The sequence below is a fragment of the Mastigoproctus giganteus genome, chromosome 12 (assembly GCF_048544385.1).
Source record: "Mastigoproctus giganteus isolate SK-2022 chromosome 12, ASM4854438v1, whole genome shotgun sequence".
In the NCBI taxonomy this organism is placed as follows: domain Eukaryota; kingdom Metazoa; phylum Arthropoda; class Arachnida; order Uropygi; family Thelyphonidae; genus Mastigoproctus; species Mastigoproctus giganteus.
In genome coordinates, this window is record NC_143586.1 from 10,666,623 (window position 1) to 10,683,405 (window position 16,783).

General features: G+C 36.7%; 1 protein-coding gene across 1 annotated transcript in view; it reads left to right on the forward strand.

The window, feature by feature from the left end:
• Positions 1–16,783, forward strand: part of LOC150076675 (2-Hydroxyacid oxidase 1-like) — a 35,119-nt gene that overhangs the window by 11,523 nt on the left and 6,813 nt on the right. Inside the window, exons 7-8 of the mRNA XM_090386605.1 lie at positions 9,440–9,531; positions 15,581–15,739. Of these exons, the coding sequence (XP_090242731.1) occupies positions 9,440–9,531; positions 15,581–15,739 (251 nt within the window). The remainder of the gene's footprint in view (positions 1–9,439; positions 9,532–15,580; positions 15,740–16,783) is intronic.

The window sequence follows — 16,783 nt, forward strand, 5'->3', positions numbered from 1 at the left end:
GAAGGGAAGGATTCATGATCATTCTATAAGAAATGTTAATTGCCCTGAATATATCAGGGCATTGGAAATTGCAAGTATGCGAATTAATTATGATGAATAATGCTAGTACGTATGATCATAGAGTAAATTATTTAAGAATTGTTCAATTGAATGGGCAAAAATCAAGAAATGTCATGGATGAAATTAAAGTTGGTATGATTGAAGGAAGTTATGATATTCTGTGTCTTCAAGAACCTTATGTAGGTACATTTGCAAACTCTTGTAAGGTCACTGGATTTCCAATAACTGCTCATGTTATACACACTACTGTAGTTAAACCTAAAACTGCTATTGTAGTTTTTAATAAGAGTTTTAATATCACTGTTATATCTAGTCTTTGCTCTGAACATGCTACTTGTATTCATGTTTCAACTAATGTGATATCATTTTGTTTAGTATCTCTATACTGTCCACCTTCATTTAATATTGATATTTCAGTGCAATACTTAGAAAATGTAATGAATTTTGTAGCTTCTAGTAATCTTATATTAGCAATGGATGCTAATGCAAAATCACATTTGTGGTATAGTGATATGGTTGATTATAGAGGTGTTCAATTAGAGGAATTCATTTTATGTCATAATTTAAGTGTTTTGAATGAACCTTTTAAACCATATACTTTTGATAACATTCATGGTGTTTCCAATATTGATATCACCTTAGTAAATAATCAATTAAATAGAAGAGTCAGTTCTTGGGATGTTGTTACAAATATGACTAACAGTGATCACAGAGCTATTGTAATAATTATAAATTTATCTGAAATTAGCAATACAGATATGTCAACAGATGATACTTTGAGATTTAATTATAAAAATATTAAGTGGGATAAATTTAAAGGTGCTGTGTTGGATAGTTTTTCAATTTATACTAGGGAAAATTTAAATTCATTAACTGCTTCTGAATATGCATTTTTTGTTCAATCCTCTATTTTTAATGCTTTAAATTTGGCTGCTAAGAGAAGAAAACAGAGAGGTCATAAAGTACCTTGGTGGTCTTTGGAGCTATCAGAATTAAGGAGGGAAGTGTTTAGAATGAGGAAGCTTTTTCAGAGGGTTAGGAGTAGAAGTAATAATGAAGCATTAAGGTATAAAGAAATGTATAAAATTAAGAGGAGAGAATACCATAAGGCAATCTCTGAACACAAATTTAATGCATGGAAAGAATTGGTTTGTACTACTGGAAATAGTGAGCCAGGGGGATTGTTGTTTAAGTTAACTAGAAACAAGTTGAATGTTAATAATTTAATTAATACTGTGTATTCAAATGATACTGAGTCTACTGATTGGTATTCTACAATTGCTACTATTACTAGCACTTTATTTTTGAATGACAATTGTGGGGAAGATAGTGTACAGCAGCAACAAATTATACAGGGGAATGAACAATACACTGGATCATCTGAGATGGAATTGTTTAATATTGATGAAGTGAAATTTGTATGTTCTAAGGTTGGGGATAATAAAACACCAGGTTTAGACTTGATTGAAAATAATTGTGTTAAAAAGTTTGTTGACTTGTGTCCAGAAAATTTTGTAAGTGTTTATTGAAAGGAGTTTTTCCAGGATTTTGGAAAATTGCTCTGTTAAAATTATTACAAAAACCTGGCAAATTGTTGACTGATCCTAGGGGTTATAGACCCATTTCTTTGTTAGCAAATTTGGGCAAAATATTGGAAAGATTATTGTTGTTAAGGCTAGAGAAATTGTTCAACGAACAAAATCTTCATTTTAAATATCAATATGGTTTTAAGAGAAATAGTTCAACAGAGGATGCCCTACGCGATTTGATTAATTTTAGTGTAAATTCTGGTGAGAAATATGTGTTAGCATTATTCATAGATTTTGAAGGAGCATTTGATACTGTATGGTATCAAAGTGTGCTTTTTTCATTAAGAGAATTAAATTGTCCCAATTTGTTATACCAAATTATTAAAAGTTATTTAATGGCTAGACAGATTATTATAAGATCCCAACATTTAACTTTTAATAGAATTATTGATCGCGGTTGTCCACAAGGATCTGTGTTGGGTCCTATTTTATGGAATCTGGTCTTAAACCAGTGGTTAAGTAGAACAGTCCCTAATTGTTATAAGGTGGCTTATGCTGATGATTTGGTTTTGTGCGTGACAGGAAGATCTAGAGCAGTATTAGAAAGTAGAATGGAGGTTATTGTTCAGGATTTGACTGATTGGGCTACATTAAATAAACTAAAAATTTCATCTTCTAAAACTGTCATGATGTTATTAAAAGGAAAATTAGACTACAACAGACCACCTCGATTATTAGTAAACAGTAAACAAATTCCTCTTGTTTCCCAGGTAAAATATTTAGGGGTTATCTTGGATGACAAGTTATTATTTTTCCAACATTTGAATTATTTAAGTAGGAAAATAAAAAATTACACTGCTTCTATAGTTAGGGTTACCAGAAAAGATTGGGGATTAGGTAAACGCATTTTGTATCTATATTATAAAGCTATTTTTATTCCGATTGTGTCGTATGCTGCATCAATTTGGTATGTTCGTACTGTCAATGTAAAATTTAAACAAAAACTATTATCAATACAAAGAATAATGTTGTTAACTATTTTGCGTGTTTGTAAGACTGTTTCGACTAATGCTCTACAGGTGATTGCGGGGGTATTGCCTTTGGATTTAACAGTTGTGTATAGAGCTTTTTGTTATTTTATAAGAAAAGGAATACAAATTACATTTCTGGGGATTACTAATGAAGTTTCTTCTGCAGTCAGCAAACAGAAGAAAGAAATTTTGGTGAAATTAATTAAATTATGGCAGGACCGTTGGGATTCCAGTAGTACTGGTAGAGTAACTTATTTATTTATACCTAGTGTCGAATTTAATTTTAATAACAAATTGCATCGCTGGTTTTATCCAAGTATGGAATGCTCATATTTGATTACGGGGCATGGTTCCTTAAAAAGTAAGTTGCATCAGTTTAGTTTAGTAGAAGATCCTTACTGTGTTTGTGGAAGGTTGGAAACATGGGATCATATCTTATATGAATGCAATTTGTATGATGAATTTAGATTAGACTTATTTAATTTGGTACCTAATTTTATTAGGGGTTCTGAATTAATTTGGCTGTCTAATGAAAGGAATTTTGTAGAATTTCAACGGTTTTGCAGGTTGACATTTAATAAAAGGAGGAGTATAAGTATACATGTTGTTACTAATACTGACTAAAGACCTTTTTTTTTTTTTTTTTTTTTTTCCCCTCCTCTGGATGGATAGGCATTCTGTCTTGGAGGCGGGGAGAGGAGGAGGAAAAAAAAAGGAGTAGTGTTCGGGAGTTGCAGGTGATGCCAGCGACGACGAAAGACCTCGTTGGCATAACTGGTCAGTGCACGGAAGGCATCATTAGATTCCAATAACTTGGTTTCTGGCCGAAGTGATGTAGTATGGAGGTCTAGGAGTAGTTGGTTTCTTAGATCTAAGTATACGTTGCATGAGTGCATCACGTGATCCCAGTCTTCAGGTTCTCCGCAGGTTCAGAGGGCATCCTCGACTAGGCCGAACTCTAGAAGGCGTCTCTTGAAGGACCCGTGGCCAGTTAATAGGAAGGAAGCATAGACGTTAGGGAAGAACCAAGTGGACCGTTGCTTGTTGATGTAGGTTACCTCAGGAAGGAAAAGTTTAGTAGTTGCACCAGTTGTGGAGTTATTCCAGCGGGTTTGCCATAAGTTTATGAATTGTAGCCACACACGTTTATGTTCCTTTTTGATGTCGGTATCGGTACGGGTTTGAATAGTGAGGAATTCAGCTTCCTTATTCTTCTTGATGGCATGAGAAAGTCCGATAAAAGCGACGTGGAGGTCCAAAGGGAGGCGGCCTGTTAGTAGCTGTAGGGCGGCAGTTGATGTCGTTCTACATGCGCGGGTCATTTGTAGTAGCATAAGTCGTTGAATTTGCTGAATTTTACGTTGAACATGCACTAAGGTCATTCGGTGGTACCATACTGCAGCTCCATATGTGACAATTTGTATAAATACTGCTGAGTATAAAAGGCGTTGAGTTGGTCCTTTAAGACCCCAGTCCTTGCGGGTAAAGCGTGCTAACATAGTGATGTAATTTTTTATCTTTTCTTTGATAGCTTGGATATGAGGAATGAAAGTTCTCCTGTCGTCCAAAATTACTCCCAGGTACTTCACCGATCGGTAGTTTTTAAGTGGGCGGCCATTAAAACGTATGGTAGGAGGTCTGGAGAAGTCCAGTTTGCCTTTTAATAAGAGGGTTTTGCTCTTCTCAGTGGAGACTGAGAGTTTATTTTCCGTGGCCCATACGGACAGAGCAGTGAGAACAACCGTAGCCTGGGTTTCTATGGTGGCGCGGGTGGGGCCCTCAATGATAATAACCATGTCGTCGACATAAGAAAGCTGAGTAGTGTGTGGGTGATGTGTTATTATGTTTTCGGCCGGCACCTGACTCTTAGCATATGGGAAGTAGCAATACTTGGTCACCACGTCCCACCCCCCATACCCGCCAGGTGGAGGCGGCCAGGATCTACTCTCGCCTGCTGGACTAGCCCAGGGCAAAAGACTCGAGAGAGCCCAAATTAGGATGAAATGAAAAGGCTATAGAAGGAGAAGTTTGGGAGCTGGAGAGGTAGGAAAGAATAGAAGAGAGGAGGATCATACAGAGGAACCCTTCAATAGTTAGAAGATAGAAGAAATAAAGCAAGACTAAAGGAAAGGGAGGTGGAGAAGTGGACAAATTTCTCATTCTATGGGAAATAATCCCATGGAGGATCCCATCCTAAAAACTAGGATCAGCAAGATTTCTTGAGATATAATTATGTCTAATCTATTGCAAACATTGCTCCAGGCACTTCTTCGGAGAAACAAGTTTTTTATTTATTTATTTATTTTTATTTATTTTTTTTACCCCAATCACGCTGTAAACAGGTTCCACGTCTTCAGAAGAACACCAAGGATTTACACTATATACAGGAACACGTTCAATGTCCAGCAGGGTATATTTGATTACAATGAGTATCCAATCCTCATCAACTCCGGATAAAATTATTCCAAATTAGCAAATTTAAGCTCCTCTCTTCTTTTAAAAGCACATGAGCCAAAGGTGTTCAGTGCTATAAATGCTGCTTGAGATCGGATAAGCGCAGTTTTATTTACCATTGTGAAGGTATCTGAAACAAGCTGTAGTTCACGCCTGTAGTCTTGATAATATTGACAGTCGAAAATAATGCGGTCAATACTCTCTTCCTGTCCACAGAGACAAAGAGGGGTAGGAGACAATCCTAATTTGAATAATTTGCTGTTAATACTCCCGTGTCCGGTGAGTAAAAATGTACTATGCAAACCAGGTTCAAACCACAAAGTTAGAACATCAAAAATAAGCAATTTAATAATCTATAACCTTATGATTTTAATTAAAATCCCTAATTGGTTTTTAAAATACGTTTTGGCGACTTGCCACCATTATCCGAAATGTTACCACGTATGGTGACTGTCTAGTGTTATATAATAATATTGTCATATGCAGCTTTATTTCTATATTATTTATTAAAAAAAATTACTGGAACAAACCCCTGGAAAACCTCGTCTTTGTGAGCTGCTATTAATAATTCTTGTACCGTGGTAGCAAATCTTCTGGTTGGTTCTCACTGATTCTCTATTAAGAAGAAAGAAAAACACGAATTGTTAAACGTATGGAATTTATATTCCCAGAACTTTTACAAGAGATTAACAGTTCAAATCTATTACACAACCCGTTCTTGAGTTTGGCCACGAGTTTTGAATCTACAAAGATAAATATGTATGATTCGAAAAGTCTCAACTAGGAATCAAGTTTATGATATTAACCAAACTTTTATGAGTTAATTTTTAGATACAAAATAAAGTATCCGATGCGTATGCACAAAAGAATAACTGCTTTGTAAATTAGGATTTTTTTCATGAAAACCCCAAACACAAGAGGTATTTGGACTTTTAGGACTTAGTACTATGCATTGGATGAATACTAATAAGATAGAAGATTCTTGTTGAAAGGATGAGAAGACTAAAGGCACTTATCTTCAGTCTTCATTATTAAGACCTCATTTATCCTGTTTTCTGGAGCAAGGATAAATGAGGAAGAAGAAAAGTTAGTTCTATGAGTTTGAAGTTGGACAGTAAATAAATGCTGATTGCTTGCGGCACTGCTTTCGAAATAGAAGGAGATTTATAAGGCCAACTTAGAAGAACAGTGCCCATGGAAGTATCTATAGAAAAACAAAACAGCATAAACAGAACGTCTGTGAGACAGAGAGTGGAGAGATTCTGTAAGAGGCGAGTCATTAAGTAACCTAACTGCCCTCTTTTGAATGATGTCTACAAGCCTGAGAGAGGTTTTGCGGGCATCACTCCAGATGTTAGAACAATATTCCATGGTAGGGCGGATTTCAGATTTGTACAGTGTGAGAAGTTGTGTAGAAGAAATATAACGCGGAGAGCAAAAGAGAAAACTAAGTTTTTTAGATGCAGAGGAAGCAATATTTGTGATGTGTGTTATACCAAGAGAGATTAGAAGTCAGGTTAATCCCTAGATTACCCTGACCTCTAATAGTAGAGAGATGTAGAGAGAGACCTTGTCTAGAAATCTGAGTGTTATTGAAGATGACTACAGAAGTAGCAGGCTCTTTTTTGCGAGAAATAAGATGGGAATGGATTGTATAAGGATTCAGGTTAACTAAGTTAGTTTTTTTCTCCCTATTGGAGAATTACCTACAGTTCGGCGTTTAAGGACTTGGTGGTGGATATTCGAGACTTGGAGGATGTTTGCGCAGGGCAAGATTTCTCAAACTAGAAGGTGGGAATACAATGAGCCATCATCAGCAAAACTATGCAGACGATTTCTTGTCAGTGGAAGAAGGTCGTTAATATACAAGAGAGAAAAGAGCGAGAGAAAGAACTAAACCTTGTGGAACACCATCATTGGTGACGTTTAGAAGACTGAAGCGCCATCCACCATCACCACAGTGCACTTTACAGAGAGAGAGAAAACTGATACCCAATTGCAAATCTTTGGAGTACAGTCGACTTCTCAAAAACATTTATAACCATATTAAATTATCAAGTTAAGACTTACTGACAGTACATTCAGCTAGATTCTTTTCATTTTTACCCAAATTCTGCACATCATCTTCATCATCATCAGCCATCTTCAATCCACTGCAGGATGAAGGCCTCTGCAGCAGCTTTCCAGTTCTGTTTTGTGCACTGGCCATCCATTTACTACCCGCAAACTCATGAATTTCATCTATCCATCTCCGCCTTTGTCTTCCAGGTTTTCTTCTAACTCCTCTTGGATACCATTCTGTTATTTTCTTAGTCCATCTGTCATCATATCTTCGAGCTATGTGTCCTGCACAAGACCACTTTAGTTCTTTAGTTTTGATAAGAATGTCCTTTACTTGAGTTTGCTGCCTAATCTATGTGTTTCTCTTCTTATCTAACAGTCTGATTACCAATATGATTCGTTCCATTCTTCGCTGTGTAGTTCTCAGCTTCTCTTCCGTTCTTTTGGTGAGTGCCCAAGTTTCACTTCCGTAAGTCATGGTGGGGAGTATACATTGGTTCATTATTTTACGTTTCAGACAAACTGGGATATTGCTCTTCAGTATGTGACTATATTTCCTGAATGCTATCCATCCAAAATTTATTCTTCTCTTCACTTCCAGCCATTTATCATTATTACAGCTAATAACTTGTCCCAGATAAGTATGACTCCACCGTTTCAATTACTGCTCCTTCAATCATTATTTCCCTTTCTGTGGCATACTTGTTCATCATTACTTTTGTTTTAGCCATATTCATCTTTAGTCCAAAATCCTTACTAGCTGTGCATAACTGATTAAGATTTTCCTCTATTTCTTTGGGACCGTGGCTTATGACCACAATGTCATCTGCAAATCGTAAATGGTTTAGGTACTCTCCGTTCACATTGACTCCTTTCTGCGACCAGTTTAATCTTCTGAAAGCTTCCTCAAGGGCAGCAGTAAACAGCTTCGGAGATATTGTGTCTCCTTGTCGAACTCCTTTCTCAATTTTAAATTTGCTACTGTCTTTGTCTAGTCTAATAAAGGAGGTAGCACTCTCATATATTTTCTTCAAAATCATAATATATGGGGTATCTATGCCTTGTCTTTCCAGTGCCCGAAACATTGCCTTATGCTGTATGGAGTCAAATGCCTTTTCATAATCCACAAATGCCAAGCATAATGGTGTTTTATATTCATTTTCTTTCTCCATTAGCTGTGATATTACGTGAAGGTGATCCATAGTTGAGAATCCTGTCCTAAAGCCAGCTTGCTCTTTCAGTTGATTCTCATCAAGTATTCTTTCTAATCTGTTAGTAATGACCCTTGTGAACAACTTGTAGATGTGGGATAACAAGCTAATTGGTCTATAATTTCCAATTTCTGATTTATCTGCTTTCTTATGCAGCAAAACTATGATTGCATTATTCTACTGCTTATGCGTCACACCTTTTCTAATGCACTTTGTGAAGAGCCTTGCCAGTTTTTGTGTTATGTCTCTTCCTCCCAATTTTAACAACTCTACAGTAACTTCATCTTCCTCCGGGGCTTTCTGATTCTTCATTTTCTTCAATGCATGTTCTACCTCATCAGGAAGAATATCAGGTATGTTGTATGTGTTGCTAATTTGCAATCCATCTTTCCCACTGCTGGCATCATTCCCCTGCTCCTTGTATAATTCTCTACAGCAGTCTTCTGCTATTTGAATTATGCCTTCTCTGCTGTTTATAAGTACACCATCGCTATTCTTCAGTTTCAGTATCATTTGTCTTTCTGTATTACTGCTCATGGCTGCTGATTTAAATCCTTTGTGTTCCCTTAATGCTTGTTCTACTTTTCGTGTGTTAAATCTTCTTATGTCCTCTCTGAGTCTCTTTCTAATGGCTTTGCATAACTCAGTATACTCAAATTTTCTCCCTGTCAGTGTTTTTCTTGAAATACCATCTGAAAGGTGGTATTACATGAGCACCTACAGCCAGACAGACACACAGACGAGACGAAATAAAGCAATGGTGGAAGATGCTTCCGCATTGTTTCAAGATATATCTAAAACGTAACCTGTTTACATTCGAGAAAGAAAAAAATTCAAACTAATTAATTCCAGCCTTCGTTCATATCAAACTACGACAATAAGATTCCTCCAACAAATTTTGATTTAATGTTCTTAAAATTCTATGTGAATTCTTTCCAACCCACTCCCTCGAAAAAAAAACATAGAAAACACATTAAATTTTGCTTCTCTATTTTGAAAAATACAATTTATAATTATCTTCTCTTTCATTTAGTCAACTTAAGGGATTTCGTTAAAAAGACTGAAATCCTTTGTTATTGCTCTACTCTTTCAGGAGAGGATGCTGTTGAAGTATTAAATCACGGAGCTTCTGCAGTGGTGGTCTCAAATCACGGAGGCAGACAACTGGATTCTCTTCCTGCTACGGTAAGTAATCCTTTTTATTACTCATCTAAAGCTAATACAGTATTTCCATAAAAATTACCTTTTAATATTTTCCTTGTTTTTCCTGTTTTGTTTTTTGGTATTGTTTAAATAATTTTCACTTTTAGCATCACAAAATTGTGATATTAAAAGTTTTTATTATGATTAAATTATAATTATAAAGCATTTATTATAATTTAATTTATAATTTATTATCGGTAAAAGATCCTGTAACAAACTCATTTCGATTTTATAATAATGAAAAGAATTAAAGAAGCGTAAAAAATGTAAGCTGACGTCACTCTCTTTCAAGCAGCGCCACCTAATGTAAATCATAATTAAACACGTATAATTGTTAAATAAATCCCATTAAAACGTAGCGCCATCTCGCATAATATTATTGAAACACCGCCTTAATTAAGCAGATGTTTGTTGCGTTTCTATTTTGAGTTTGATTCAAGGTCATCAATTATGTAGATGCAAAGATACAGGATTATGATGAAATTTTCAGTGTGAAGAAAACATAATTAGCCTATATCTGCAATTCTGTCACAGTTCCTAGAAGCTATTATGATAACAAATACTGTACTATCATGCTCAGTAGTATACTGCTCAGTAGTTTAGTCCCCTTTCCTATTTTTTCCCTTTCCCATCTTTTGTTATTTAGAATCTGTTTGACTCAAACAACTAATTATATCTGCGTGATTTTATGGGGATTGTTTAATATATGTAGAAGCTTTCTTGTACGCATGGCTGCATTAAGAAAACCAACTACATCCAGGCAACAAATTGCCAGGGGCTTTCTTTGAATCCAGTCGAGTGGTAAAAAGTTTTGTTTTAAATCTTAAAAGACATGGTCCTGCTTGCGTATGCAGTAGCACTCATACATGTTCAGAGAAAGTTAGTGTATGCAAATTAAAAATAAATAGTTTAATTTATTCGAGGACTCAGCTCGATTTTTTCATCTGTGCAGTCGTTGACACAGTCTGTGCCATACTGGGTATCACGATATCTGAAATCTACTCTGTAGCCAACCTGCAGATCTGTATCGCCCCTTGTTCTGTGGGAGGGGTATTTTTCTTGTTTATTTATTTTTTATTTCCCCTGCACCTTAGTATTGCCCTTAGTATGTCAGGTCCTAAGCAGGTCCACAAGCACCTCAAGTAGGTCCTAAGATCCACAAGTTACCACCATAATGCATTAAAATATTAGAGAATTTCCAGGAGCTGAGGGATTCCTCCCAACTATAATATATATAAATTCTCTCTATAACTGCGATCACTCCACTAATTCTATCCTAATCATTTCGTCGTATTTCTCTTAATCAGCAATATCAATTCTCTTTACAACTTCAACCAATAAACCAACTCAATACTGAACGTTTCCTTACATTTCTTGTAATTTCTTCAACTTAACCTTACTTTAAAATAATCTACAATTTTATCTAAGCACCCTTTTAAATACAGCGCAGTAAACAACAGTTCAGAGGACTTACGTTCCTTCTCTTTGCGCGGATTCCTTCCACGAAGTGCGATGAAGTCGCTCTTCTTGGTTGAAGTCTGCGGTAAAGCTCTTCCATTACTGTCTTATTTCGAGAACAGTTCTTTGTTAATACTGAAGGAAATTACCATAGCAGTAGTAGAAACTAGGTGAACTATCTGACTTGCCTGTTACTCAGCTCCAGGATAAACTTCTAGCACAGGAACATACCCGACGACAGATAAGTTAAAATTCTCTAATGACGTTGCTGCTTAAGGAGTAACCGGGCAAGACAGGTACCATTTTATTTTACGCATTTCAATACTTTTTCACTTTTAACACTCAGACTTCTCTCGCCCACACGTTACTAAACTTCCTCCACTAATGCACAGCGGAACTCTTCACTACATGGCAGGATTCTCCCAGAAATGAGCCCCGAACTGAACCAGAAAAAATAACAACCCACTCCCCTTTGGCGCGAAAACCTCATTTATTTTCTTCTCCTTACCTAATTACGGTGTTATTTTTTAAACTCACTCTTCTCATATGTCAGTAACTCACATTCTGTTTTTTCCACAGAACGGAACTCTTTCATCTTTTACCTCTAGATCACCTGCTGACCATACCTTTGAAGCTGCTACATACCGACGCCCTTCCCCAAAATACCCTAAGTGTCGCGTCCTGAAGTAGCGGTGTAATATACAGATTAAACTATTGTGCTGATACTAACAAGTACTAACACTTATCAAATATGCCAAGAAACGGATTGTGTGGCTCGGCGATTAACGCACCCCCTAACTGTTAATTGTAATGCAACTCCGAGGGTTCCCCAACTCCGCTATAGAGAAAAGCGAAACGATCACTGCGAGAACAGTAGATTTCATCGGCAGATGGTGAGTAACAGCGTGAAGAGGACATCATGCATTGACTAATCAAATAGACCATTAAAATTATCCTTAAATAAATATAAAAGTGTAAAGTGTAAAGTATTTGATGTCTAATGGCACCAGGGGTTCCCCCATCTCCGTGTTGTATGCATTGTTTGTGTAGCACAGAGGTCTGTGAAAGCCAGAGATTTACAAAAAATATATGGGCAGTGTCCTGTTGTGTAATGTCATGGTATGTTGTATCTCTGACCATTTAGTCGTTGGGCCCCTAATGAGACCCCCCCCGTTGCCCACACGTGCCCCTTGGAGACAGGTCAGGGAACCCAGTAGATTTATATTCAGCATTCTGGCAGGCCCTGCCACCTAGTTTCCGGAAATTTCAGTGGCTACTGAGAAATTAATCATTTTTTTATTTCGCATTTTAAAACCATCAGATCTTAAGAAGGTTAAAGACATCTAACGGAATTGCTAGGCGCCAACCTAAAAATGGGCTCCTAGTAGGATAAGTTCAGGGAATGGATAAAATCTACCTTTGAACTTTCCTTCAACTCTCTCCTATGCAGCAGTAGCGAGCTTCAACGCTTCACAGATCACGATCTTATCATAATCTTTATCACGATCTTTCAAAGTATCTAACCAAATTGTCAGCATTCTGGAGTCCTTACTACAGCAGATACACTTACTTATAGCCTATGGAACTCACTGAAAAACCACCTATGCAATGAGGGGTGTACTTCAAGGTGGAGTGTTGTCGACAACCATATTTGCAATCCTACTTGAACCATTCCTAGCAAAAAATCCAAATTTTAACTCCAACGCTGACGATCTAATATTCTTTATTAGAGCGTTCTTTATTTCAAAAGACCCGAAACAGATACAAGAAATTAATAATGAAACCTCCTAGGGAATTCAGCAGTTAATTGACTTCCTACAGCGAGCTGGATTCCAACTGAACAATTCCAAGTCAGCCCAAATGACAATCACGAAGTGGAAGATAAAGAATGGCATCCTAGTTACAGTTAACGGTGAGACAATCCCCAAAGTTTCGTCTCATACCCACCTTGGGCTAACGTGGGATGAATACTTAAATTTCAAGGAACAATTCCTAAAGGCAAAGAAGAAGACCTATGCTGTTTTCTGGGCTATCCTCCAGGAGCTCGCAGGCTGTCACAACATCAAACTGATCGGACAATACATTAATAGATGTCTCACACGTATACCACTATAATCTGGTCCTCTGCATCTACCTCTCAATGTAACAAATTTCTGACAATGAATATTGAATTCTGCGGTGGCTGAACCGTTTGAGAATGAACCCGTTCACCATCTCGAATCCGTTCTCCTAGTCAATTTAGGCATGATCTCCTGGGAGCTCACTATCATTAAAAAAATCTGTCAATACTCGCCAATTGATGCCTGATCGATAGAAGATATTATTGCACTCACAAGAGCAAGAAATAGAAACCATCCCCCGCTTAGGTGGAGCTATCTAACCTGGACTCCTTAAAAGGAACGTTCCCATGTAACACCATCGAACACTTCGACACCTTCTCCATTGATCCAGTAAAGTTTGAAGTCAATAAAGAATACAGAAGCATATTATGGACCAAATCTGGACTACATCACCAGGACTGCCATGAAAATTGAGCTGAATTTTTTAATCAGAAATTTATATGATGTAAACAATTAAATCCAATGATATGATGAAAAATGAGTAAATTTGTTATGTCATTTGCTGAAGAAAGATATATTGTATGAGTCAACCTGTATATTTATCTCTTTAATTATTAAGATCAATTTTATTTTAAAGTGAATTGTAACTTGCAATTAAGTAAATGTGATTATCTATTTAATAATTATTGTAAATGTCTTTAAAATTTGTATAAAATTGTATGATGTACATTTCAAAATATCTGTACACGTTCCTAGCCCACTATCTGTATAGGAGGTAAACCTTGGGTAAACAAATGAAGCAACGTAGGGCCAGACAGTTTCCCTTGTTGATTGTGAAAGTTTGCAATGTTTACGTCGTCGAACCCACGTGAAAGCTTTTAATAACATTCTTACCACAGGAGAACCGGTTACCAGATGGGATAAATACTTCATTTTCTCCCTGTCCAGAAAAATCACAATCTAAGGATTACAAAGGTTTCAGGCCCATTTCTGTCAGTTGCTCTCTCCTAAAGATTTTCGATAAGATCTTCCTTCCTAAGCGTATTGACTACTGCTTTCTCATAAGACACCTACCTTTATATTCCAGAGTCGCTCGATAACCACTATCTTCCTGGCAGCTCCGTTCAATGTTCAGAAAGTGCCATCAGTTGATAAAGCTCAACTTGATATAATCTTCCTAGGTATCAAAGCAGCTCATGAAAGTATTAAAATCTTGGCACTGTTGCATATCTTCCACTTTGAGTTAAGTTTACTTTGAGTTATCTAATGAGTTCTACTGCTCTTACAGATATTACGGCCAAACTTGATTATAACACAAAACAACTTGCATCTAGGCTTAATATCTCTAGAGGTGTTGCGCAAGGTAGGGTTTTTCTCTCTGCCTTCCTATTCGCAGCGTCCTTGAAGCCATTTCCCGCCACATCCGAAAGTTTCCAGTGTTATGCTGATAATGTGAAGTTTTTCCTACAAACAAAGAACCAAAAGCAACTAACGAGATGACCCTACAGGGTACTAAGCAAATCCAGCAATTAGAGGATTGCTTTCAAACCATCGGCTTAAAGCATAACCTTCTCAAATCAGCCAGTTATCAATTACAAAAAGAAAATCATTGAATAAAATTCCACCACTGTTCGCCTGACCTCTCAGCAACGTTATGACCTAAACGTGATCGAGTAATTCACGCAAGTGTGTCTCATGCCAATACCGCTCTATGCTTCGGCTAATTGATTTTCTTCACTTGGCACATACTTGAACGCCTTAGTACTAAATATTGGATCCATCAATGAACGAACAGAGTTGAATGAAGACTCTTCATAACAACTTGCTACAATCCCAGGGGAACAGCAGACCGTGATCAAGAACCTGCATGCCATCGCAGCTGCTCACGAGGAGGATATCTTCATTAATCATCTCAAGCTGCAGTCAACAATCATTTCAAGTTGTAGCCACGTCCAGTTTTTGGAGAAGAAATAAAGGAAGGGATCTTCTCCTATTGAGAAGCTTAACGAATCTTGTCTGGTGTTTACCACAAATGCTGTGATCTTTAACACAGTAAATATCGATGCAGAGAGGCTCTGTGCAGAGAAATTCATTCCATGCAAATCCTAAAGGACACCTAAAATTTTAATTATTCCTTATTAATAAGTTGCGTGTTAAATTCCAATCAATTGTATGGATTGTCTTATGAATGTGTATTAAACTTATAGCTGTTTTTACAACTTTCCCCTGTGCTGGAAATGTATGTACTAAATTTTGTAACTATTTACCTTGTGTTTTTGTATAGGTGTAACTCTCTAGCTGGTATGCTGTTCTAGGAGGGGTGAGTCATACTTGGCTCAGTAAAGATTAAAATAAATAAATAAATATACGCCCACTCCTTCCACAGTTCCAGTGCATTTATCCAAATTCTGATTATGTGTATAATTTTTGAAGTAAAGGAGAAGGTTAGCTCTCTCTTCATTTAAAAAAATTTAAATCCGTTAATTTCTCGATCATTCTTCTTTGTTTCGCAGATCGATGCCCTGCCTGAGGTTGTGAAAGCCGTAAATGGGAAAGCAGACGTATATTTAGACGGAGGTATCAGGACAGGGACGGATGTTTTCAAGGCCCTTGCACTGGGGGCCAAGGCTGTTTTTATTGGCAGACCTGTCATATGGGGATTATCAAATGCCGTAAGTACCTTCCCAAAATTACTTAAGAAGACATTTCTTCTTAATACATTTATAATATAATATAGATGGAGAGAAAGAGAGAGAGAGAGAGAGAGAGAGAGAGAGAGAGAGAGAGAGAGAGAGAGAGAGAGAGAGAGAGAGAGAGACTTATTCAATTGCTTAAAAGTGTTTGGGTGAATGAGATTGTATTCTAGTCACGGCTACTGTCACTCAAGGAAACTTACTTAAGAACTCTTTCTTAGCATACTAAGTAAAATCTCTTCCTTCCTTAAGGACACTGCAAGGTTACCGTAATCATGTACAGTAGCATTCAAATTACTCGTTAGAACTATTATTTCCTCATAGCGTAACCTCAAGCATAAAGACAAAATATTAGAAACATAATGTTAAGTAACTTGGACACAACACGTCATCTATCTGGTTTAAAAAACCATTACGTCTAAGTATACAGAAATCAAACTCATATTACTAAATTATTTAATCAATGCACAAATTAAGTAACAGCCACATAAACAGTAGCAGCTTATTAAGGTATAAAATATATATACGAGTATGTACCAAGAATGTCCTTAAGACTTCGGTGGTAATGAATAATGCAATACGCTTCCTTGTAGCAAAACGTAACCAGTTACGTCATAAATAACAAAAGCTGAAGATCAAAGATGAGATTAAATTACTCAGTCAATCGGTCCTTCCACTTAACAATCGGTCTAATCCTTCTTTAAGCTTTATAAAACTACCAACCATTACACGACCAGATGGAGTTTCGCTCTAACAATAAATTATTTTCTGGTTGAAAGCAAATTTTTGCACGTCTATCCTGTAACCACCCTTTTCAAATTTAAATTTATTTTCCCTTGTGTAAAGAATAAAGATTCCTCAGCATTTCGTTTTACTTTTAAAAAGGCTTTAAACATATCGGTTAGGTCTCTTTGCAGGTATCTAGTTTCAAGATGCTGCACTTCATAGAACTGGACTTTTACAGTAGAAGTACCTTTTGTGCCCTTGACTAATTTTGTTGTTCTATTCCGCACCCATTCCAAC